This window comes from Amblyraja radiata, chromosome 10 (assembly GCF_010909765.2).
Source record: "Amblyraja radiata isolate CabotCenter1 chromosome 10, sAmbRad1.1.pri, whole genome shotgun sequence".
Taxonomy (NCBI): domain Eukaryota; kingdom Metazoa; phylum Chordata; class Chondrichthyes; order Rajiformes; family Rajidae; genus Amblyraja; species Amblyraja radiata.
The window spans coordinates 53,298,945-53,325,931 of NC_045965.1; the positions used below are offsets into that span (position 1 = coordinate 53,298,945).

The 26,987-nt window shown below is 41.6% G+C and overlaps 1 protein-coding gene across 4 annotated transcripts in view; it reads right to left on the reverse strand.

Annotated features, from left to right (window-relative positions):
• Positions 1–10,246: 10,246 nt before the first annotated feature.
• Positions 10,247–26,987, reverse strand: part of palmd (palmdelphin) — a 78,025-nt gene continuing 61,284 nt past the window's right edge. For all 4 annotated transcript variants that reach the window (XM_033028881.1, XM_033028878.1, XM_033028879.1 and 1 more), the window contains 5 exons: positions 24,001–24,115; positions 23,128–23,152; positions 22,909–23,028; positions 19,153–20,256; positions 10,247–10,653 (listed from right to left, as the gene is read on the reverse strand). In XM_033028881.1, coding sequence (XP_032884772.1) covers positions 10,607–10,653; positions 19,153–20,256; positions 22,909–23,028; positions 23,128–23,152; positions 24,001–24,115 — 1,411 coding nt within the window. In that variant the 3' untranslated portion in view covers positions 10,247–10,606. The remainder of the gene's footprint in view (positions 10,654–19,152; positions 20,257–22,908; positions 23,029–23,127; positions 23,153–24,000; positions 24,116–26,987) is intronic.

The window sequence follows — 26,987 nt, forward strand, 5'->3', positions numbered from 1 at the left end:
CCTCTCCTGCTCATTAACCCCCGACTGATTATGCTACCACTCACCTACACAATGGGTATCTGAATACTAATTTAAGCTACCAGACATCATAATTTTTGGGAAGTGGAGAGGGATCTGAGGGCTCAGGGGGGAGCCACTTAAAAGCTCCACACAGACAGCACCAGAGCTCCAGAGCAAACTGTGTTACTGGAGCTCCAACCTGCCACTATGTCACAGCAACCTTTAAGCCATGGGTGTTTGTGGTGTTCATTAGTCCATAAGTGATAGGAGTAGAATTCGGTCATTCAGCCCATCATGTCTACTCTACCATTCAATCATGGCTGATCTATTTCTCTCTCCTAACCCCATTCTCCTGCCTTCTCCCCATAAACCCTGACACCTGTACTAATAAAGAATCTATCTCTACCTTAAAAATATCCAGTGACGTGGCTTCCGCAGCCTTCTGTGGCGATGAATTCCACCTATTCACCACCCTCTGACTAAAGAAATTCCCCCTCATCTCCTTCCTAAAGGAACGTCCTTTAATTCTGAGGCTCTGACTTCTGGTCCTAGGCTCTCCCATTAGTTGAAACATCCTCTCCACCCACTCTATCCAGGCCTGGTGTCTTTTACACAGCTCATATTCAATTAATTATAGGGTGTAATTCCACAATAAAAGGCTAAGTACAAGATTAGATGGTTGAACCAACAACAATGGACATGAACTTTGTATCAAACCGTGGCATCAAGACAGTTTGCTTCCGTGAGCATTTATGGTCCTTGTAACCATGTTGCTATCATTTTGGTTCAAGGACTCTTTTTGAGATTTTTTATCAATTTTCCTCTGTACTTTTTTGTGGCTACTGGTGCAAGGTGGTAACCAGTTCAAATACCATCATTATTATGTGACGGCACATTATAGGGCAGGCTACCATTCCAAAAGCCCACATTCATTATTAAAAAACATATTAACACATTCAGTGCATGATGCTCTTAGAGTAGCAACTAATGGTATATCTAGATGCTGCAGCATTGTAAACCCAAGTGATCTTCCTACCACCGAAGAAAACCTTTCATGACTGGGGGCATTCAAGTCTAGTCAAGTCAAGTCAAGTTTATTCGTCACATACGCATACGAGATGTGCATGGAATGGAAAGTGGCAATGCTTGCGGATTGTGCAAAAACACTATGAAACAGAATGGAGCAGAATAGAAAGATTAAACGAGAACTTACCGTTTGAAGTTTGATCTTTATTTTATGAGAAGTTGAAGTGAGGGACTACGTGAAGGGCCCGCCAGCCCGCATGCGCGTCAATCTTCAGAGCAACTGTGTGAAACCACAGCCCCCTGCCTTTCTTGGAGCCTTTGCTGGAGCTGACTGTGCAGATCGCGCTGTCAGTTTCTCCCAACCTGGATCGATAGGCTGCTCCTTTGGCCAGCTGCTCCTTCTGAGCCTCAGCGGGGCTCACTGGACAGGTCATGCCTGCCATTACTGCAAGCCTGGTTCAACAGGCTGCTCTTGCGGGGCCTGCTAGTGACTCCCGACTGCTCCTTTCCGGAGCTTCAATGGCGCTTCCTGCCCCTTGTATACACGGGTGAAAGCCCGCCGGAATACTGGAGCTTTACCCACATATGATGGTACTCCACCCCCACAGCCGTCTAAATTCCCCCTGCTTCTAAATTCTTCAACTTGCTACACAAGTCCTCTCTGAAGAAATACTATGCAAGCTGCATGTTACTGGCCCTGCAAAAATGAACTTTTTGGGGAATTATCTCATGCCTTATAGCATTTTTGCGAAGGCAATAGCCCCAACTGTGTATTACAGAGAAGTGTTAATGCAGCTTTCTGCACTTCAGAGAGTTGAGACCCATCTACTGACTTTGCAAAAGGCCGTAATGACTCCAGTGAGCAGTTTTTGGATTCGCTGACATAATTCTTCGCCTACATTTCATCACTGAGATATCCCAACTGATGAAATTGACTTATGGAACATCCAAAAGTCTGGCAGTTATCAGGACCGACATATTTCCCAGCCGTATCCAGCATATTACCCTCCTTAGCTAATGAGAAGTTAAATCCCTGATGCTCTTAGCCAGATCTTCCTCTAGTGAATCTCCTATCCCCAAAGGGATGGCAAATATGTGACAAGAGCCGGTAGTTCCTTCATATGATTAAAATGAAGCATATCCCCCATTAGTTCAAGGGATTCCTAATCGATATCCACATAGTTGGAGTCACCTATGTAAGAATCTCCAACACTCCCCTCTTCTGAGTGGGAAATGTTACAACGGAGCCCTGAGTCAGGTGTTGCTTCCCTTCTTCTGAGCGGGAGATATTATAACGCAACCCTGAACCAGGTGTTGTTTCCACAGCATCTGTAAGTGTCTCCTGAGCCAGGAGCACATTTCCTTTTTCATTTTATTTTTTCATTTATTTGTTCATCCATTTATCTTTATTTATCTATTTATTTATCTAATCATTTAATTATTTATTTATTTATATATTTCTCACTAGACAGGTTGCGCCTGCTAGTGACTCCGAGTCCGGCCTTGCTCCCTTCTGGAGCCTCAACGGAGTTTCTTAGGGGAGGAATATAACGCAACCCTGAACCAGGTGTTGCTTCCTCAGGCCACTGGCTGACTCCCTTTCAGAGCTCCAAAGGAGGTGTCTGCACAGGCCTCGCCCGTCAGATGCTCCGAACAGCCGCCTGCTCCCGTGGAGCCCCAAAACCGGAGGTGTGTGTACGACCACGCTCGTCAGATTTTTTTCTCCCCAACAGCCGCCTGCTCCCACTCGGAGCTTCAATAGCGGTAGCTGCACGGGCCACGCCCGTCAACTTTTGCGTTCAACCACCCTCCATGGCGGTAGCTGTGCAGCCGCTTCTCGAGTAGCTGCACTGGCCGCAGCCATCAGCTTCTCTAAGCCCACTGCACCTAATTAACGGAGCAGCGTTCCTGGAATAAAAAATTGTTTACCCGCCGGAGCAGTTTCGAACTGCTCCGAATCCCGCGCCATGCTTCGACGTATTGACGCGCATGCGGGCTCTTCACATAGTCACTCATGTGACTTTGATATAAAATCACATATTCACATATTACATATTTGTGGGAGGAAAAAAACCAAAAACCAGCAATTTTAAAAAGACACCACGCAATAGTAAAATGGTTCAGTAAAGTTAGTCCCTGGTGAGATAGCAGTTTACAGTCCTAATGTCTTCTGGGAAGAAACTCCTTCTCATCCTCTCCGTTTTCACAGCATGGCAACGGAGGCGTTTGCCTGACCGTAGCAGCTGGAACAGTCTGTTGCTGGGGTGGAAGGGTTCTTCCATGATCTTGTTGGCTCTGGAGTTGCACCTTCTGATGTATAGATCCTGCAGGGGGGCGAGTGTAGTTCCCATAGTGCGTTCGGCCGAACGCACTACTCACTGCAGAGCCTTCTTGTCCTGGGCAGAGCATGAGAATAATAGATAACTTCATAAATAGCCTCAGAATAAAAGGACATATCTTTAGAAAGGAGATGAAGAGGAATTTCTTCAGTCAGTGGGTGGTGAATCTGTGGAATTAATTGCCACAGCCGGCTGTGGAGGCCAAGTCAATGGATATTTTTAAGGCGGAGATTGATAGATTTTTGATTAGGAATGGTGTCAGGGGTTATGTAATAAAGGCAGTAGAATGGGGTCGAGAAGGAAATATAGATAAGCCATGATTGAATGGCAGGGTAGACTTGATGGGATGAATGGCCTGATTCTGCTCCTAGAACATATGGACATATAACATCCATTGGACTTTAAAACCTAATGGAGAAGAGGTCCACTTTCCTTCAGTACTCTGCCTTAACCCCTCTAAGGCAGAACCTCTAACCTGCAACCATGTGAGAGTGCCTGAGAGGGAAGGGGAAAGAAAAGCAGCATGGAGTGCAGTAATAAACTAACATTTGTATTCACCAGGATTTGAAGAAATCTCAGTGTGGGCATTGCATTGTAACAAAGATCACAAGCAAGCACGCGCTCTGCAATCTAATTTCAATAAAAGGTGAAGTATTTTTGTTGTTTTATTCAACATTCTCAATGTAAGTGCAGTGATGTAGTTTTCTTTCTCATTGAGGAACACCAGCTATAGACAGGTTAGAATCATGCTGCTTATCTCCCGAAAGAGCTTTGAATGGTAACTTGCATTAAAGAACAAGGCTTCATGCTGGGCTAATTGTGTTTTAATGCTTTTAATGGCATGCCCTGCAAAACATTAGATATGCTCTGCTACTAAAGGAGGGTTTAATGAACCACTCTCCCAGTCCACTGGTGCTATTAAGCTGGTGTGGGATGTAGCAAGCAGGGGATTGGCAATGGGCAGAGTAAGTCTGACAACTGCACATGGGCTGAACTTGCAGCAAAGACCTTGAAGAAAGGCAACTGGCTAATGTGATGACATTTAAAAAAAAAACTTTTCTTTAACCAATATTACTTGAAGAGACTTTGAATGATGCACAGCAAAACTCAACGGTCACAGCCTGGAAGTAAATACAAAATCAAAATGCTGCAGATGCTGGAAAGCTGAAACAAAATCAATATACTGAGCAAAGCATAAAGTGGTGGAGTAACTCAACAAGTCAGGCAGCATCTCGGGTGGGAATGTATAGGTGAGATTTCGGGTAGGGACCCTTCTTCAAACTGATCCATATGCCTACAATACAATCCAAGTAAGGTGGTATCCAGAGAGAGAGAACTAAAATTAACATTTCAGGTCCATAACATTGGATCAGAACTGCAGATATTCTGTTCTGGTCCCTGAATCCCAGCCATCAGTGAAAATGCCAGATGGAATATACTCAAAATATGTGCACTCAGGTAATAATGACATTGTACTATGCACTACAGTGTACTATGTTTGCATCTGTGCACTATGTTTACATATTCTGTTGTGCTGCTACAAGTAAAGGGGCTGTCTCACTTGGGTGATCTAATTGGCGAGTTTAGAAGAGTTTAGGAGAGTTTGGAAAAATGTCATGTTGAAAACCTCCTTCGACTATGTAGAAGACCTCCTTCGACCTCCTACAACTATGTTGAAGACTAGCTTCGACTAGCTACGACTAATTTCGGGAAAATTGGACACCGAATAGTGGAGAGTGAAGACGACCTCCTTCGATCTCCTTCGACCTCCCTTCGACTATGATGGAGACTATCTACGACTACCTTCGACTACCTACGACTACCCTCGATTACCAACGACTAGCATGCCGACCTACTATGACTAAACCTACGAGTAAAAAAAGTATCGATTTTTTCCATGGCAACCTTTTTTTAATCGCGGGCATTTTTCAACATGTTGAAAAATACGCCGTGACCTAGCTGAGGTCTCGAGTACACGGGGACTACTCTCGAGCATGAAGGAGAGTTACAAAGACCTCGTACGACATCATGCCAACCATGCTGCGTGTATGTCGAGGGAAAACTCGCCAGAACTCGCAGATTAGGTCGCCCAAGTGGGACAGCCCCTTAAGAATTTAATTGTTCTATCTGGGACATATGACAATAAAACACTCTCCACTTTTGACATTACAAGGGGCAAATTAACTACCTTTTAGCTGAGGGGGTGGGGGGTGGGGGGGGGAGGGGGAAGGTGAAGGGAAGGAAAAATCCATTGGACATAATAAACAAAAAACAAACAAATTCTCACCAGATTGATGCGCATCTTAAAGAGAAACTTGCTGCATGTTTACATCATTCACTGGTCTGGTATCTCGGGCGGTGTGTGCGAGAAGTGATTTATTGACTGCATTCTTTTAACATGGCAATTGAAAGGTAGCGGGATGAAACTTCTCCTGGGTCTTTAACACAATGGAACCCTTTTCAATTTGACCTTGTGTTGGAAAGAAGTTTAGATCAATTGATAGGAATTTCGACATTTGTGGAACATCAACAGAAAGAAATGCTCGCCAGGGACTCGGGAAGCCGGTGGTGTATCCTTGCCGGCAGTCTCCTCTCCAGCATAACCAACAAACCCAACCCAATAATGGCATTGGGACAAGAATTCCTCTGGTTGGTATGCAAAGGCATATTGTAAATCTGCAGTGCATGCTGTCCATTGAAATGGAAATGCTGGATCCTGCAAATGTGGATATCCTGCAAATTCTTCCTGCAAAGGATTGATGGGTTGCCACAGAATATAAGGTAATCTCCCCCCCCCCCCCCCCCCCCCCCCCCCCCCCCCCCCCCCCCCCCCACCACCACCACAGTTATGAGTTGTTGGAAACCACGACGGTGAGGCAGAAGGGAGATGTGTACACGTGCTTTAAGATGTGGCACATTCTCTGAATTAAAATGCATATCCATAATCCATATTAAAAGACCTTAAATTGTGGAAAGGTGTACTGATGAAGCAGATCTGACGAAAAGTCAAGAGTGTAGAGACAATAGTGTTTTATTGTCTTATGTCCCAGACAGTACAATTGCATTCCTACTTGCAGCAGCACCACACAATGTGTAAACACAGTACTCTGTAAACAATATAATATTTTTTTAAGTTCAGCGTACACACACACACACATACATCTGAAAGGAGCCCCAGTTTACCTACACCCATTCCCCTCGTGTCTCGCATCATTGCCACCCCATGGGAATCCTGCCCTGGAACCATCGCTCCACCAGACACCGAATTCCCCTCACATCCCTGCTCCCACCTCTCAATCTACGTTAAAACTAAACTCCTTCAATAGAGACACGAGGAACTGGAGATGCTGGGATCTTGAGCAAAGCACAAAGTGCTGGAGGAACTCAGCAGGACAGGCAACGAGGGAATGGACAAGGTTGGGACCGTTCTTCATCCCGACCCTGTCCATTCCCCTGGTTCCACCAGCACTACTTTGTGCTTTGCAAAAACTCCTTCAGTTTCAAAAACTCGCTAGCTGCTTCTGGGAGTAATGTTTTGTTTTAAGGGTCAATTGAACTTAAGTCATTGAAATTGTATCTGCATAATCGGTGGCGCACAAGATCTTTAAACATAGTTTAAAAAAAAGATCTAGGGAGCCTGCAAAGTGAAAGTGTGTCCTGCCCCTTTCTTACCTCTCACACAATGATGCGGATCGCCGTGGCGAGTCTCCGGGCAACTAGGCTGGACTGGGCAAGCCAGCAGTCAGTCCGCTCTGGTCCAGTGCCTTTAACACCACAGCTTGCAAATGACTGGGTTTCTTCTCAGCCACGCACCAATCAAGGTTGTATCAACGTATCTCCATGGAAACGGCTGAGACGAGTTGTGTTTTTTTATTTCGCACTGCCCTGGGAGTTTGGGTGAAGTTTGCAACGCACTTTCTCAATCTGAACGTTTGCTGCGACTGAGACATCTGACCCCATCCCTCGCACGGAAACAGGCCCTTCTGCCCACCTTGTCCAAGTTGCCATTCCCGGCTGGTCCCATTTGCCTCTCTTCCTTTGTATTTATCTATCAAAATGTCTGTATCTAAATTCAAAATGTAATTGTATCCACCTCTGTAGCTTCTTCTTACAGTTCATTTCAGTAACAGAACACCCTTTAAGTGAAAAAAATGCAATCGAGGCCATTCTTAAATCTCTCCCCTTGCACCTTAACAACCCCCAATGCCTACAGGTTTTACAGAATCCTCCACCTCCCCAATCCTTGCACATCCCCAATCCTGGGCATTCCACTCGTCACTTTAATTTCATGTATCTTGTGTTTTATGACTGTTGGCAGAACAATTTCCCTCCTGGGATTAATAAAGTTCTATCGAATCACATCGCACCGTATCCTTCAGCCCAAATCATCTAGGTTGAACAAGTTACCTAACTGAGCTAGTTCCACCTGCCAGTGCTTGGCTCATAACCCTCCAAACCTTTCCTATGCATGTACTTCCCCTACTGTCTTTGAAGTGTCAGAATTGTCCCTACCTATTCTACTTCCTCTGGCAGCTCATTCCGTATAAACACCACCCTCTGTGCAACGGTTGACCTTCAGGTCCCTTTTAAACCTTTTCCCTTTCACTTTACACCTATGCCTTCTAGTGTTAAATCCCTTGCGCCTGGTGAAAAGACTGTAAACTGAACTATTCACCTTATCTATATCCCTCAAGACTTTATATATCTCCAGAAGTTTACCCGCAGCCTCGTGCTCTAGAGAAACAAAGTTCTAGCCTATCAAGCCTTTCCTTATAATTCAAACCCTCCAGTCTTTCCATTTTAATGACATTTTTCCTAAAGTACGGAAACGAGAACAGCACACATTGTGACCTTACCAATGTTTTGTACAGTTGTACTTCTTGTACTTCTAGTTGGACATGATTTGAGCCCTTACTTCAACATTCATGTACAGGACATCGCTGAGGATGCAGATATCCCTGGAGCAGAGGTTTTGGGGGCCGAAAAGACTGTAAATCCTGCATTAACTTTGAAGAAATGCTGAGCTATTTAGCATGCGTTAAGTGCATGCACTCACAAAATGAATGCTTCAAATCCAGGATAAAATCCTGGATCTTATTCATTTCCACCAAATGCAGACCAATTTAATAGCGCAGCATTGATTCATCAGCTGTAGGGAGCTGTAGATGGTAATCAATAGGAGGATTCTTTCTCTGTACTGAGCTGAACACTTAAAACTTCATGGGGTATTGAGGACAGTGGATCGATATCAGTGGATATATTTAAGGCAGAGATAGATAGATTCTTGATAAATACAGGTGTCAGGGATTATGGGGAGAAGGCAGGAGAATGGGGTTAGGAGGGAGAGATAGATCAGCCATGATTGAAAGGTTGAGTAGACTTGATGGGCCGAATGGCCTAATTCCACTACTACTACTATGACATTCATGGCTTATCTTTGCTATTTAGTCAAAACCATTTACTGCAGATCTAAAGTGTACTAATAATTAAATTAGTAGCATTGAACCTCAAGAAGTGAATTTAAATCCCATTGGCATTCTAAACATGCAAGTGTTTAAATACATCTGGAATAAAAATATAATATTAATAATATAATGAACATCAAACCACTAAGATTGTTTTACAAATCCTTCTGGCTTATTAACATCCTCAAGCGTTGAAAATCTGCCATTTTTACCTGGCCAAACCTAATCTTTTTTGTGAAACTAGACTCCTCTGTATGGCTGACATTTAACCATCATGCGAAATGCCTTGGAAGCATGGGATCAAACAAACCCCTTCATTTGAATGAATTTTGGAGAAGTATGAGGATTTTAATTGATATTTTACTTTACTTTAGCATTTTTAATTTTGTGTTTTTAGGTTTAGTTTAGTTTAGTTTAGAGCTACATTGTGAAGACAGGACTTCAGCCCACTGAGTCTGCTCTGACCTCGATCACTGGCTAATCCTATACGCCAGGAACAATTTACAATCTTCACCCAAACTGGAAGAGAGGAAGGTCATCATAAAGCTTGGCAAGTGATAGGTGGATACAGTTGATGGGGAGTTTGATAGGCAGATAGTTTCATTGCTCTACTGGGATGTATGACAATAAAACACTCTTGACTCTTGACAAAGGCCAGAGATGAAGAGACAAAAAGTATGAGAAAAGGATAAAAGCGGTGTGAATTGTGAAGCCATAAGAATGAACATAGATTGAAGTGGAAGGGGAGAAATGGGTGTGAGTCTAGGTAGGGCACAGGGAAGGGCAGAAGGGAGGAGGTTGTTTGCAGGTTAATTGGAAAATTCAATGTTCATACCATAAGGTTGTAAGCTACTCCACTAAGGAACAGTAGAGTATGAGGTGCTGTTCCTCCAGTTTGGCCTCACTTTGGCAATGGGGAAGACTCAGGATGGAAAGGTCAGTGCATGAATGGGAAGGGAAGTTAAATTAGTTAGCAACCGGGAGATCCAACAGGCCTTGGGCTAATGTTCGGCGAAACGGTTGCCTAGTCTGCGCTAAGTCTCGCCATTGTAAAGCGTGTCAAAATGCATTAATCTTGATTTACATGGTGAGAGTCACATTTACTTCATTAGGCTACAGACTGTAATGTGCCTAAGCTTCAAGTCAATCAAAATTTGTCATCAAGAATTATGGAAAGAAAGTGTGAATTTGGTATTAAGATAAGAGAAGGAACCATAATGGACAGAACACATTTCTTTATTTTCTACTGAAGTGTTAAAGTTAAATGCATCTATGATTGTAGGAAAATAATATATTGTTGATTCATGCAGCAGTTGCAATATGGGAATGCAATGAGTTGCCATTAACTAATTGCGTTACTACGATGTTGAAACTCTGAATCCTTTGTCAAGTTTTGTGAAAAATGCACAGAACAGATAGTGTTGACGGGAGTATTTTATTACTTAAGAATACATAGAACACAAGTGAATAGTAGTTTCAAAGACTAACAAAAATCAATGCAGTTTTACAACGGCTAATTGAACCAACTATTGCTTTTCTGTTCAAACATAAAACACAAATATTCTGATAACATTGTTATATTTGGGTAAATGATGACTAAAACAAATGCAGTGGATGTCACAATTGTAATATATAGATGTGGCAGATGAGCAGTTGAAGCACAACAACTCTGTTGGATGGTAGTTTTCACTTGTCTGTCCTGTAATTAAGAAGCTACAATACCTCCCACAGTTCCTGGTTGAAGTATTGACCAAGCTTCAGATGAAAGGCTCCACTTCACATCATCACTTTTTTACCTAGGATGGCCATTTTTGTTCCTAAGGCTGTTGATTGATGGGAAAACAAACATATTTATCATTACTTATTTTTCTAGGACATTATTAAACTGAACTAAATTTTGAAATGTAATGACATAAGAAGAAATATACATACCACAGCTGATGCCATAAGCACATTATTAGTTGAGAAAAGCTGCCATGCATTGAGAGCACAGAAAGGATATGTGCAAATGTATTAGTGTATTAGATTAGTAGAGGTTAAATTTCCTGCTGTAACAGAAAACATTAATATATCCTAAGTTCCTGTTAATACAAAAATATTTTCAGTACATAAAATCTTCAATTCCTATATCGGTACATTGATTCTGTAATGCTCCAGATTCAAATTCATGCACACATTTACAATAATATTGAGAAACAAAGAACTGTAGATGCTGGTTCACACAAAAGGACACAAAGTGCAAGAGTAACTCACAGATCAGGCTGCACGTCTGGAGAATAAGGATAGGTGACTTGGGTTGGAACCCTTTCTCCCGACCTAAAATATCACCTGTCCATGTTCTCCAAAAGTGTAGCCTGACCTGCTGAGTTACTTCAGCACTTTGTGTCCTTTACAACAATATTGAAATTTTCATTGAAATACTACTGGAAATAGCAAATTGTCCATGTTGAAAATGTCCATCTGCATGTGCTTGACGTTGTCAGTTAAAATAGAATACCATATCATATTTTTGGGTTATCAGAAATAATGCCACATTGCGTTGAATGTTATTGGTAAGCCACCACCCGTAACCATAGTCCTAGTTAAGGTATATATCTCAAAGTCAGTATGGTGTGTAACAGGGAGCTGGAGAGGCGGTTAAATAAATAAATAACCAGATTTTGGAGGGGGAAAAACGTCCCTTGAAAGCAATGACCATGAAACAATAGCTTTCTCATCTTTTTTTTCCCACTAATATCTTACGGGGAAGGGTATCTTATGCCCTTACCTGGACTGGGTCACATGTGAAGGAAACTCACAGAAATCTGGCAGATTATGAGCTGTTCTCCATATAAACTAATTGTATCAAATCGCTGTGTTTACTCCAACGTATTTACAATGACATTTTTCACACAGAGAGTGGTGAATCTCTGGAATTCTCTGCCACAGACGGTAGTTGAGGCCAGTTCATTGGCTATATTTAAGAGGGAGTTAGATGTGGCCCTTGTGGCTAAAGGGATCAGGGGATATGGAGAGAAGGCAGGTACGGGATACTGAGTTGGATGATCAGCCATGATCATATTGAATGGCGGTGCAGGCTCGAAGGGCCGAATGGCCTACTCCTGCACCTATTTTCTATGTTTCTATTATAAGAATTATACAATAATCTCTTTGAAGTTATATTTCAAGTCAGAAAACAATCAAGTAATATTTGTTAATTTATTGCAATAATTGAAATAATCCTAAATGTGTTTTATTTGACTGTTTAAAGGCAAATGGGAAATTCAGAGAAAGAATACAATTTATTGCTTGTAAAAATATTAGAGTTATGATAAGTTACATGCTATTATCTCTATACAAAGCCGAAAGATAACATCCAAATTATTGTGCAAAGAGATATAACATTATTTTCAACTTAACAATGTGGAAAGTCATCTCTATTACGATTATATTTACAACAGTTTAGTTTAGTTTATTGTCACAAGTACCGAGGTACAATGAAAAGCTTTTTGTGGCATGCCATCCAGTCAGCGGAAAGACAATACATGATTACAATCGAGCTGTCCGCAGTGAATAACGTTTAGTGTGAGATAAAGTCCAGTAAAGTCCGATTAACAATAGTCCGAGGGCCTCCAATGAGGTAGATGTAACAGGACCACTTTCTAGTTGGTGATAAGATGGTTTAGTTGCCTGATAACTGCTGGGAAGAAATTGTACCTGAATCCGGGTTTATAAAACTGAACATATCTTTCCATTAATTTCCTTTTATTATAGGGACTAATCTTATTTTCCAGAGAAACGGAGCTCCAATTTTACACGCGAATAATGGAAAGAAAAAGAAACACATTGCAGATCATTAACGTTGCCATCTATAAGCAGGAACATTCTGGTCTTTCAAAGCAGGTGCTGCAAGATAAAATTGTGCATTTAAAGCTGTACGTGTAAACTTCTTAAAACTTTGAATGAAAGCTTAAAATGAATATTGCCTGTTTTTTGCAAAAGGCATGCCACAACCTGCACCAATAGTTTGCATAATAGTGTTTTCTTTAGAAAGATTAGGTAGTACTTAATATAATAAAAAGGCAGAATTATGAAAGTGGACAGGGTCAGTAAAAGTGGTGCGGCACAGTGGCACAACGGTAGAGTTGCTGCCTGACAGTGCCAGCGACCGGGGTTCGATCCTGTTTATGGGTACAGTCTATACAGAGTTTGTACATTCTCCCTGTGGGATAACATTGTGGAATAACATAGAACGAGTGTATGGGTGATCTCTGGTCGGTGTAGACCCAGTGGGCTGAAGGGCCTGTTTCCACACTGTATCTCTAAACAAAACTAAACTAAACTAAACTAAACTAATGGACTTTTATTTTCTCAATCACTGCCAAATCCAGGAAAAGTGTAGGTTGCAGCTCTTTTTTGTCTACCTGCTGTACATTTTCCATCCATTGTTGTGGTGAAGGGGATTGGGTGTAAAGGAAAGGTATATAATTTTCCAGGCCAGTCTATAAACTCAGAGGAATAATTATTCTAACATACAAGCAGACGCAAGAGCTCGTGTCTATGCAAAGTTGGATCTTCCTCTGCCTTCTCAATCCATGAGGCCATCCTGAAAACCCTAGCCTTACTAATTCATTGAGCGCTGGGGTTGTTCCTCTTGAGACTGCACCCACACCAGCCAGCTAAGTGATCTTTCAGGTTAAGGAACCAATTTGGAGCTTGTAACTGAGTCCAAGACATTAACATTGCCCAATACCTGTATGTCTAAAGTCTAAAGTAAAGTCTAATACCTCTGCTCCTCCATTTGTTCAAATTCCAACCTCTATATTAGATCAAGACTGTATTTACCAATAATTAATCAAGGAATATGGGGAGAAGGCAGGCACGGGTTACAGATTGTGGATGATCAGCCATGAGCACAATGAATGGCGGTGTAGGTTCGAAGGGCCAAATGGCCTCCTCCTGCACCTATTTTCTATGTTTCTATGAACACACACAAGATGTGAAAGTAGGAATTAGAGAGTTGCAAATTGTGTAGTTAGAGGATTGATGAGGTGCATTGTTCAGGAATCAATTGGTTTGTTACATATGATGCTGTTTGGAAGAAATACTCTTTTCATCGAAGATATTCACAAATACATGGTAAAGGTGAAATCTTACAATAACTGTAATAAAAAAAACCCATTTAACATGATTTAAACTTTGCGACCCAAATGCAATAGAAAGTAGAAATATTCTCGAAGCAATTAATTATCTTATGCAACACAAAAGTACCTTATGTATTTACTTATGTATTTGATTCATGGAGGTATATCAATAGTGCAAAATATTTCATATTGATAATTTAGAAATAACTGAATATAAGCTCAATCTTTACAGAAACACGGTTAACATTTGTTTTCAATTAAATAACCATCAGGAAGTAAGACAAGAATAGGAAGAAATTAAATTAATAAATATTTATTTACAGAAAGGCAAAAACATGGAAGGTTATTATAACAAGACATTGAGGTTAGTGCTATTATGTTCAAAATATAGGTCTACAGCTGTATAGCAGAATTGAAAAGTACAAAAGTAGAAAACTAAAAGGGAATAGTTGTATGGATTTGTGGTTCAAATCAAACAGTATTTATTGCAGAAATATTTTAAGGGTGATAAATTCTAAAGTAAAAAGTTGAATAAGGAAAACAAGTACTCGATATTATAGAATTAATATTTTATTATTAGGTTATCATTGGGTCAGATATTCAATCATTGGACCATGTCCCATAAAATATTAATATTATGGTTGGTCTGTACTGCATATTGTGTTGAATCGATACCCTTGACGAAAAGGCACTGTCAAGCCCAATTTTAAAATGTTCAGTTTATCCAGCTTTAACAGCTTTTTGGTCTAGGAAGTTCCAGATTTTTACATCCAATGCAAAACAAAACTACATGCTGCCACCACCCGTGGTGCCATTGAGCCACTGAGTCAGACAATGCTGAAACAAGCCCTCAGCCCACCAATTCCATGACAATCATCAAGCAACTGTACCAATGCCATTTACAAACACGTGATGAGCAACTTTCCATGTGTTGCCAATGCTAGTGCTTACTTCAATAGTCAATGGTGCTTGACTTGTCACATTTGCAACTGCACAGTGAAATTCTTTTTGCACATTTACACATGCAGGCACAGCTGTTAATGGTGCCGTTATTCAAAGTCCAAAGTCTGGTCGGTGTACTGGAGCAGTTCCTGTGAACCGACGTCACTCTCCTCTCCTAGTCCGGCCAACTCTGTGTCCTGGGGACGCCTCCTGCAGCCGACTTAAAGGCACTGGAGGCTTAACCCCGGATCACCCTCCTACCATCCTAACATGTATCTATATACTTGTTAAATGTTGCAAGAGCATCTGCCTCCATCACCTCATTAAGCAGTGCATTCTAGATTCCAGCTACCCACCTGTAGGGTGAAAATGTTCTTCTTTAGATCCTGCATAAATCTTTTACCCTTACCCTAAACCTAAGCACTTTAGTTGTGGATAACAATGCTATGGGCAAATATTTCCCATCATCTACTTTATCATTGGCTTTCATTATTTTATATATAGCTTTTAGATCATCCCTCATCCTTCTTCACTCAAGGAAAACAAATCCGGCCTGGTTTCTCCTCGAATCTGAACACTTGTCCCAGGCAACGAACGAACGGTGAATTGCCTCTTCCCCTCTACAATGCAATCATTCACTTCCTGCAGTGCGATGGCTGCAACTGTGCACAGTACACCAGCTGTGGCACAACCATGTTTTAGAATTTTGTACCGTGACTTCCCTATCCTTACATTATATGCCCCAGTTATTAAGTATCCTGTGTGCTTTCTTCATCCAATTTTGAAGGTCCTGGTCTTTTCTTGTCTCCAGCTCTTCATAAGATAATAAAAACATAAGTGATAGGAGCAGAATTAGGCCATTTGGCCCATCAAGTTTACTCTGCCATTCAATCATGACTGATCTATCTCTCCCTCCTAACCCCATTCTCCTGCCTCTCCCCATAACTCCTTTATCTTCTTCTTTCGTATCCACCTTCCATGTTTCAAATGTTGACATCGTCTGTCCTGAAAAGGACACGGGCTTCCAGCGACAATCAGTGGGAGCCACCACTGGTTGCAATAGATGAGGGTGGTAGCAGAATTAGCTTGGGATACTTCCAGTTTCCAGCCCCGCGCAGTGGACGCTTCTGCTATGGGGCTGGAAGAAGAACCTATCCTCTTTTCCCAGAGATGTTGCCTGGCCGCTGAGTTACTCTCGTACTTTGTATCTATCTTTGGTATAAACCAGCATCTGCAGTTCTTTGTATTTATCTGTGTTGCCACCTTCAGGGATAAAAGGGTGGACAATTTAGACCCCATGGAGTAACAGAGAACAGAACCAGGCCTTTTGACTAAACCTGTACATGCAAACCAAGATGCTCCGTCTAAGATAGTCCTGTTTGCCTGTGTTTGGCCCATGTCCTTCTAACCCTTTCCTATCCATGAACCAGTACCAGTGTTTTTAAAGTGCTGCTATAGTATCTGCCTCAACTACTCCCATGGCAGCTCATTGTTGATACCCATCAGTCCATGATGAAAACTTTTCCCCTCTGCTTCCTCTTGAATCTTTCCCCTCACACATTAAGTCTATGGTTCTCTATTCCCCTACTCTGGGTAAAAGGCTCTGTGCATTCACCTTATCTATTCCCCTTATGATTTTATACACCTCTACAGGATCATCCCTCAGGCTCCTGCGCTCCAAGGAATAAATTCTTATCCTGGCTAACTGCGCCCTGTAGCTCAGGGTTTGAGTCCTGGCAACAGTCGGGTACATCTTCACTGCACTCGTTTCAGCTTCATGGCATCTTTGGTACAGCAGGGTAACCATAACTGACGACAATGCTCCAAATACAGCCTCACCGACGTCTTATACAACTGTAACTTAACGATCCAACTTCTATACTCAATACCTTGAATGACAGTTAGGGTAACTTGGTCACCTTTCCTTAAGGAAAGATCTACATGGAGGGACTAAAGCACATTTGACCAGACTGGTTCTGAACTCTGCAGATGTGTTGTGTTTGGCAAAATTGAGTCGACTTACCCTTCAATCTGTAGAGTTTAACAGAATGAGATGCGATCATATTGAGGCAAACAAAATACTTAAAGAGGGCTTGACACAGGGTAGATGTGAGAATTACCAGTCAGTGGCAGGTAATTTAAGACTGAAATGAGGAAAGATTTCACCTTTCAGAGGGAGCTGAATCTATGGAAATCTGTATCCCAGAAGATGAGGGAAGATCAGATATTGATCACACTTAAAATACACCTTGATAGATTTCTCGATATTAGAGGAATAAAGCGATATGTGGACAGGAAGGAAAAATTTGTTTGAGGTAGAAGATCTGCCACGATTATATTGAATGACAGAGCAAACAGACATGCCATATGGGCTGCTCCTGCACCTGTTGTTATGTACTTATATATTTAGTTTTAGTTTTAGTTTTAGAGATAAAGCGTGGAAACAGGCCCTTCGGCCTACCGAGTCCACACTGACAAGCGATCCCCGCACATTAACACAAGCCTACTCACACTCGGGACAATTTACATTTACACCAAGTATACAAACCCAAACCAATTAACCTACAAACCTGTACGTCTTTGGAGTGTGGAAGGAAACCAAACCCACGCGGACACGGGGAGAACATACGAACTCCGTACAAACAGCACCCTTAGTCGGGATCGAACCTGGGTCTTTGGCGTTGCAAGCGCTGTAAGGCATCAACTTTACCGCTGCGCCACCATTTCGCCCCCCCCCCCCCCCCCCCTTATCTTATTCTAACGTTATGCCTCACTTTGAAAGTTATGTCGGTATATCTGGGAAATTCCGACCAGTGGAAGAGTTTCCTCTCTATCCTGTCAACTCTTTCTCTCATTTCAAGTACCTCACTCAAAAGTGTTCCTTAATCTTCTGCATTTAAGGGAATGCAAGCTGGACTATGCGGCCCATCCGTATAATTTATTCTCATGAATTTACACAGTGTCTCCTCTGAGGTCAATATGGGATTCTGAACTGAGACCATCATACTATAAATACCACAAGTGATACCGTAAATAGAAAATGAGACATACAAGCACTTCTATCTGTGGTATGAAGTCTGAGCAATGCCAAGCTCTGTGTAAATCCAATGAATTGTTTTGCCAGTTAGGGCACAGCTTGAAATTCAGAAGAGGAATTGTGAATGGCCAGATTACGTCACATGGAACCATGTGTGTATATAGGCGCACCTGCACACCACCTCCCCCCACATACACATGCAACACACAATAGATACATCATTTACACACACACCCCACCCATCCACCCACAATACACATACACATACAGACACGCGGAGAGACTGAGGTGGAGGGAACCGGCGACATCGAACGCGAGGAACAAGGCCGGTAGGAGAGTGAACCGGGATCTGGCCTTCTGGCTGCAGGAGGTGTCCCCGGGTCACAAAGGTGTATGGGTGAGTAGAGGGATGCTGGTTTGCTGGATGATTCAGATGTCCAAGGAAGGCGACAGCTGGAGGCCCTACAGCAGGCTGGGCCCGTCTAGATTGGACGGAGTTCATACGATCCAGAGCGCAGAATGGACTTTGTATATGGTGCCACAACTTGGCGCCATTGCATGCGGTCTCAGTGGACACTTTGTAAAGTGGGCCTGTTCTGTACACTTTGTAAAGTGGGGATAATGCTTAGGTCTGGCAATACATTACTGAACCTTATGCAAAAAGAAGAATTTCACAGAGCACAAACACGCGCGTGTGCACACGCACACTCACATGCGCACACACATGGCTGTTTAAAAGTGGATTGTGTTGCCAAGTTCAAGAGCGAATCAGTAAAGCAAATGATTAAGAGGGTCTGGAAAGTGCTGTAGTGCAGGATATTTCTCAAATGGTGGAAAAATTGATGACACACAATGTAGTCTGTGCCTTTACACTCTTATATACTCAGTGTAAAGCGTGGAAGGATCAAAGAGGACACAATACTTGGCTCAGATTATGCTGGAGCAGGACACCTTGAAGCCTGCACCATTTTTCATGCACATTTACATTAAAAAATATATATTTTTTGCCTTGCAGCATAGATTAGAGTGTGAGTGGCATAACATGGAAGGAATATTAACCAGTGATTTTTGCATGGAGATTGCTTGACATACATTCTGCACAAGTTTAGTAATCCATTAGTAGCAGCAGGGAAAGTCAGGATTATGCTTCCAGTTCAAAAGTAATTCATGAAATTGTCACATGACAGAACAACAGTTACACTTCTGTTTGTCACTTGTACCTGACACCGTGGCATCACTGTGGATTCCATCTTTATCCAAATGGCCATCAGAATGATTTCTGAAGGGAGAATTATTTTTATCCTGACCTGAGATCAAAACAGATTTCCTTGGGAGAGAGTTATTTCCCGCAGTTAGCGTTATGGCAGCGTATGAGGTTTTATGGATCTCATTCTCAGTTGAAAGAGGAGCTGGGTGAAATACAGGATTAGTGTGACTATTTGCTTGAATTGGAGCCACCTCCTCCTCATCATCGCTGATCATTACCAGTTCTGCTCGAATGGCTCCTTCAAAGCCCAGGACTTTGCTGGTTTCATTTTCATCATCGACATTGTGGTAGCCCATGAAGACCATAGTAACTGGTTCCTCAGTGTTAACGGTAGAAGGCAAGGAATGGCAAATGTTGTACCCGATGTCTGTTTCTTCAGAGGCAGAAGAGTGCCTGCCGTTATGATTGAGTTCTGAGTTGATAAACACAGCCTGGCGGTGATTGTCCCTCGGCTGGTGGTATGGAAGATGCATTGAATTCACTTGATTTTCATTCAATGGCGACTCACAACTTTGTCGACTCAGGGTTTGGGCGGAACGAGGAGACCAGAAATTGGACATCGGGCTGGATAAGGAAGGGGCAGGAGTTAACATTGCCTGCGCATAACAGGGCAAAATCTTTTCCTGGGTCACATCGGTATCATTGCTTCTATAGATTTGTGCCTTCACTGGGTTATGCATCTCAATTCTTCCACCTTCAATCGTGTTCTCCTGAATCCTTGCCTCGGGTTCCATCTGCTCATTGATGATCATGTTGGGATAGTGGGGACTGCTGTACGAACTCGAGTAAACCGGGGAATGGCATGCTGCAGGAACACTATCTTGTTTCTCTCCAGCCTTTTGTAACAATGCTTCCACCTCCTCATGAGTCATGGCATTGATGCCATTCTGAACCAGTCCGTCGCCACTACACAAAGCATACACTGATTTGGTCCCATCCTCGTAGACTTTCACACCGTTGTTTCTCATTTCATCGACGGTCACTGGTACAGTCGACAGAACAGTGCTTTCTCCTGTCTTCATATCCTTTTGGACATTGATTTCTACTGCAAACAAAGCTGTCCAGAAAACAATTAGAAAGGTTAGAAATAATCTGCTTACTTAACCATCGTAACCGGGAATGGTGTATCGTGGTTGTCATGGACAAATTGGGGACGATGGGGCTTCCTTTCATGCGGCATGACTCTATGAATGCATCACAGGTTTAATTGAGGAGGGTGGGTGCGTGGTATACGTAGCCAAGAGTGGTGGAGGCAGGTAGACTTGGTTTGTACTCGCTAGAATTTAGAAGATTGAGGGGGGATCTTATAGAAACGTACAAAATTCTTAAGGGGTTGGACAGGCTAGATGCAGGAAGATTGTTCCCGATGTTGGGGAAGTCCAGAACAAGGGGTCACAGTTTAAGGATAAGGGGGAAATCTTTTAGGACCGAGATGAGGAAAACATTTTTCACACAGAGAGTGGTGAATCTCTGGAATTCTCTGCCACAGAAGGTAGTTGAGGCCAGTTCATTGGCTATATTTAAGAGGGAGTTAGATGTGGCCCTTGTGGCTAAAGGGATTAGGGGGTATGGAGAGAAGGCTGGTACAGGATACTGAGTTGGATGATCAGCCATGATCATATTGAATGGCGGTGCAGGCTCGAAGGGCCGAATGGCCTACTCCTGCACCTATTTTCTATGTTTCTATGTTTCTATGATACAATAGTAGCATTTAAGAAGCTTTTAGATAGGCGCATGGATATGGAGAGTGTGGAGGGATATAGAGTATGTGCAGGTAGATAAGATTAGTATAATTTGGAACCATGTTCGGCATGGACAGTGTGGGACAAAGTGCCTGTTCATGTGTTGTACTGCTCTGAGTTCTATGTTCTTTGTGGTTAGTTTAGTTTAATTTATTATTGTCACATTATTGGCACACTTTGGTACAGTGAAAAGCTTTTTGTTGCGTGCTACCCATCCAAATAAGAGACTATACATGAATACAATCAAGCTGCTGACAGTGCACAGATAAAGGATAAAGGGTTACAACATTCAGTGCACGATGAAAGGGCTATAAATTGAATAACTAATCATTTGAAAAGATCACTCATTGTTTTGCAAAAAAAGTGTGTATTCTTTCTATTATTGGATTATTTTTACTGGCTTTCCTCATTTCCCATCTCCTTTACTGCCTTAACATACTGTTGTAGGATTGGCAGGGAAATGACCATCCTCTTTGAAACAACACCGACAGAGATGGTTTGGTTGGCTGAACAAATGCACAATGGGAACCTTGAACAGGAATACTTCATGTTCGTATCGAATAGTGAAAGGCTTGCATAGAGTGGATGTGGAGAGGATGTTTCCACTAGTGGGAGAGTCTAGGATTAAAGGTCATAGCCTCAGAATTAAAGGGCATTCTTTTAGGAAGGAGGTGAGGAGAAATTTATTTAGTCAGAGAGTGGTGGATCTGTAGAATTCTTTGCCACACAAGGCTGCGGAGGCCAAGGCAATGGATATTTTTAAGGCAGAGGTAGATAGATTTTTGATTAGTACAGGTGTCAAGGGTTATGGGGAGAACTCAGGAGAGTGGGGTTTGGAGGGAGAGATAGATCAACCATGATTGAATGGCAGAGTAGACTTGATGGGCCGAATGGCCTAATTCTCATCCTATCCCTTATGACCTCATGACCAGTTCCGTTTAAACTCACGGGGGTCCTATTTACCCCACTCCCTGTAAGCTCAACTGGGCCCTGTTTTGTTCATTTTCTTTAAATTTACCAGATTATGTTGTTGTGGAACATATTTAAAAATTTGAATGAAACGTGTATTGGCATAACAATGGGACTAATATCCAATCACACTGGAGGTAGTTCAGAGAAATTTCACTAGGTGGAGCCCCAGGTTGAAAGCATTGTCCTATGAGGAAAGGTTCAACATATTGGGCATATAATCATTGGAATTTGGAAGAAGGTGCAGGAATATATAAGGTACTGAGGGGGATTTCCCTTGTGGTAGAGTCCAGAATGGGGGGTGGAGGATCAGAGTAAGAGATGAGGAGATGAGGAGATGAGGATGGTCATGACTTTGTGGAGTTGTAGAGGTAGAGGCATTGAACACATTTAACGCTGACATAGGCATGTTTTTGACGACTTGGGAGTCAAGGGTTCTGGGAAACAGGCAGGGAAGTAAAATATTGTTGCTCTTTTGCTGCCTATGTATGTTCAATCAGCACCAGATATGCACCTGTACTTCTTATGCACAATCTGTGCCCTGAAAAATTCACTTTGACCAGAGAGATTATAATACTCCCAAAACAGTAAAAAAAAACCAATTATTATTTGAAAAGCTTGTAAGATTTAATCTTTCACATTATATTATTCTCAAAAACTTTCCACTGTACACGTGACAATAAACTAAATTAAATTAAACTAAACTATACAGGTCCAACTTTTTATTTTGCTCTATAAAATGCTACAGGCAAAACAGTTGCTTTTTGCTCTCTGATCTGCTCCCTGTGTGAATTCATTAACCTGGCCACCCTGTTCGCTTTTCCCAACGTCGTTGCCAGAAGGCACAGAGTTTAATTCAAGGTAATTCTTGACAGAACAGCTCCTTAATGAGCGTAAAGGTTTCATCGCGATCAGCAGAGGTCCTTACGTTTCATATTGACCAGAAAATGTGGTCCTTTGGGAAGAAATTGAAATGTAACCTTACCACGCAAGCCTACCTGCTTTAGATTGTTCAGGGTCTTGTCTTTCATCATCTGGATTTATTGTTCTCTGTGGTTTTTGAGACTGATATTGGTTGGCAGGGTTTAAAATTTCTGAATTTACAAACTTCATCCGATCTATGAATAGTGACAGAATTAAAAACCAATACAGGGCAGTAATAAACAGGTCATTGATGAAAAGAATTATGAGGCAAATATTAATATTGTTGTTCTTACCTTGATCACTCTCAGCGTGAGCTGCCTGTAAAAAGATAGTTGAGATTAATTTTTATTGCCCCTGAAAACAGAATGTGTTCCTGGAAAATTAGTGATATTGTATTAAATTCAAGTTTTACTGCACTGTATTGAGCACGTTAAAGATTCAATTAAAAAAATAATTGAAGACAAATCTGTCATCATCCTTGTTAATAAAAGTTGAGGCGATTTGAAGTGCTCAAAGATATGAGATTGTGGTCTCTTGCATGATATACAATGTTTATTGCATAGATATATTTATCAAATTACCCCAAAACCCTAATATGTATTGACAGAACCAGGAAACACTCATGCCTCCCACAATATGAGCTCAAATATTTCAGTGCAGATGCTATATGTAGGTTTAAACAAATTATGAATAATAGAGGATTTGATTCTACTTAGTTTCTACTTAAAAATGTATTGATCACTGCTCATTTCATATTTGCTTGGAGTAGCTGTAAAGAAACACATTTAAATAGGATTGTCTATTGTCTATCATTGTACTGTACTTCCTTGCAAAACTTGCCTAACAGAGTAACTTCCCAGTTCTTTCACCGGTTCTATATTAACAATAATATATCTAGAGATATGCTATTGCATGTTTTAGTGCTCATGTCAGCCAAGACTAGAGGAGAAACCATCTCCTTGTTCTTTGACAAATATCATAGAATGTGGAACAGTACAGAACAAGTACTGTTGGACCTTGGCCTATGATATCAGTGCCAAACATGATGCCAAGACAAACTCTTATCTGCCTGCACATAATCCATATTCTCCCATTCCCTACGTAACCATGTGCCTACCAACATATTAGAACTATTCAAGTATCATAAATAACATTGGACATTATACCTTAATTATATCTGCTGTGGATCTTTCTGTTGCTTTCAGTTTTTTCAGTAACAGTTGTTCATTATATGAAATCTGGGTTTCTTGGTTTTCAAGAGATTTGATTTCCCCTTCAAGCCTGTAAATAACATATAACTTTAGAATTTGGGAATTGTATTCAGAGTTCAATGTCACATAAAACCTTGGTGATAAGTTGTAACCTTTGCCGAATAACAATGTGCAGTTAAGTGTACCTGCTCTCATCAAATACATATCCAGATAGGAAGGTCACCTTTATAGTGCAAATAAATATGCTGTGACCTCTGCTCCCAGATATGAAATCTTTGCAAATTGTAGTGTATTAGCTGGCCAGCAAAATGGATAATACATAATACATTTCTCATCTTGAAAATGTAGCTCAGCATTTGGGCAAATTGATGAATAGGATATCTTTTGCACATATCGTCAGCAATCAATATCATGGACAAATAAACATTTTTCCAGCTTATATATTATACAATACAGGTACAGTTATGTCATTTGTGCATTGCCAGAAATCTTACACAATCACAAAATTACAATCTACACAATCATAAAAATCTCACTACCAACTTTTGGAAAAGCTTTTTGCTTATATATCATGTTTTGTTAAGATTTTGACTTTAATGTAATTTAGAAATACAGTGGAAACAGGCCCTTCGGCCCACCGAGTCTGTGCCGACCAACAAACCCCCGTACATTAGTTCTATCCTACACGCTAGGGACAATTTGCAGAAGCCGATTAACCTACAAACCTGCACATCTTTGGGATGTGGGAAGAAACCAAGAGCACCCAGAGAAAACCCACATGGTCACAGGGAAACGTACAAACTCCATACAAACAGCACCAGAGGTCAGGGTCGAACCCGGGTCTCTGGCACTGTAAGGCAGCAACTCTACCGCTGTATCACAGATTTCCTTCCCTCTTTATATGTTTCCCTAAAAAATTGATAATTTGAAGTGAATTATATTCATTGCCTCAACTGCAACTCATTGGCTAATTTGTCGTTGTTAATAGTCCGTTCATATAAATACCCCGACCATCCATTTCATGTTCCCTAAACTGCAAACAGGCCACTCCAACTTAGGAGCCACGAGGTTAAAGGACAAGGGAGCCATATTGGGTAACCCATTATAGTTTTAGTCTCACTGTCTCAAAGGATAAACGTCACCTCTTCTATCTGCTGTACCATGATGGCCTGGCTCTGATTATTTTCTGTGAAATTTAGTGGCAGTGGCTTACCCCCAATTGCTCTGTGAACTCTTCTATTTTCTCTAAATTAAATTTTAAAATCAATAAGTATCCCCCACAGGTGAAGATTGATGAGTGATGTCAATTCACTTCTGATTGCAAAATAACCAGCTTGGAATGTTTATCGGATGCTGCAATGTTTTTCTCTCTTCACTGATGCTGCCTACATTGAAACAATTTCAGTTTTATTATCTGCTGTTTGCCTCTGGTCACTGAAAAAAAGATGTTGCTTTCAAACGAGATGAGCCAGAAATAACTCTGAAGAATTGATTTTTGAACAGTTATTTCGTCAAACGGCATGGGCCAGCTGGAATATTTAATCAATTAGGAAATTCTGCTTTCAGCAAATGTCCTTTCCAGCGACCTCAACCACTCCCTTGAGGTTGCAACTATATCGAGGGAAATGTTAATCGTGATCTAGAAGGGTGCTTGCCTGTTTAGAGGGTGCTGAATCTTTAATGCAGGATGGCAATGACATTTAACAGAACTCAGTCAATCAACTGTACAAACAAACAAAACACAAAATGCAGGAGGAATTCAGTGGGTCCGGCAGCATCTGTGGAAGGAATGAACAGACAACACTTGGGGTCAGGATCCATGTTTGTACAGACAGACAAGCTGCACACTTCGAACAATTAAGAAAACTTTCTTGGGTGGTTTGGGTCAACAAGATTACAAACTTTGTGGGAAGATATCTAACATTTGCTGCTTCCGGAAAAAAATGCAAATGTATTATTTTGGAATACATTTTACTTTGAAAAGTAAACCTTGAATTGCTTTTGTTCCAATTTCAGTAACATGGATGTAGATTGAGGCAAGTCACCTCCCTCAACATGTGTTCCTTATGTACACCACCGGTAGCAAATTTGAAACATTTCAATATATCTTAAAGAATGCATATTTCACTGTGGATGAACTTTGAAAGTCCAAACTCAATTTAACCTGAAGTGCTTGTGTGAATTATCTCTCAGTACTCTTCTTAACATTACTTATGGTTCTGCTCCACTAAATTATATTAGCACTGCATATCATGGAAAATTTTGATATATTGGTTAATTGATAACCACAAATTGTTCCTAAAGTAGATGTGCTGTGGGAGAACTGAGGGAGAAGAGAGAGAGAGAGAGAGAGAGAGAGAGAGAGAGAGAGAGAGAGAGAGATAGAGTAGAGATGAGAGATATCTCGATAGAAGCAGAGCAGATAGAGATCAGCGACGATCGAGATCTCTTCATAGCGCTACTCCGATATATGACGACTCGAATCTCTCTCTCTCTCTCGCTCTCTCTCTCTCTCTCTCTCTCTCTCTCTCTCTTTCTCTCTACTCTCTCTCTCTCTCTCTCTCTCTCTCTCTCTCTCTCTCTCTCTCTCTCTCTCTCTCTCTCTCTCTCTCTCCCCTCTTCTCTCTCTCTCTCTCATTCTCTCTCTCTCTCTCTCTCTTTCTCTCTCTCTCTCTCTCTCTCTCTCTCTCTCTCTCTCTCTCTCTCTCTCTCTCTCTCTCTCTCTCTCTCTCTCTCTCTCTCTCTCTCTCTCTCTCTCTCTCTCTCTCTCTCTCTCTCTCTCTCTCTCTCTCTCTCTTTCTTCTCTCTCTCTTCTCTCTCTCTCTCTCTCTCTCTCTCTCTCTCTCTCTCTCTCTCATCTCTCTCTCTCTCTCTCTCTCTCTCTCTCTCTCTCTCTCTCTCTCTCTCTCTCTCTCTCTCTCTCTCTCTCTCTCTCTCTCTCT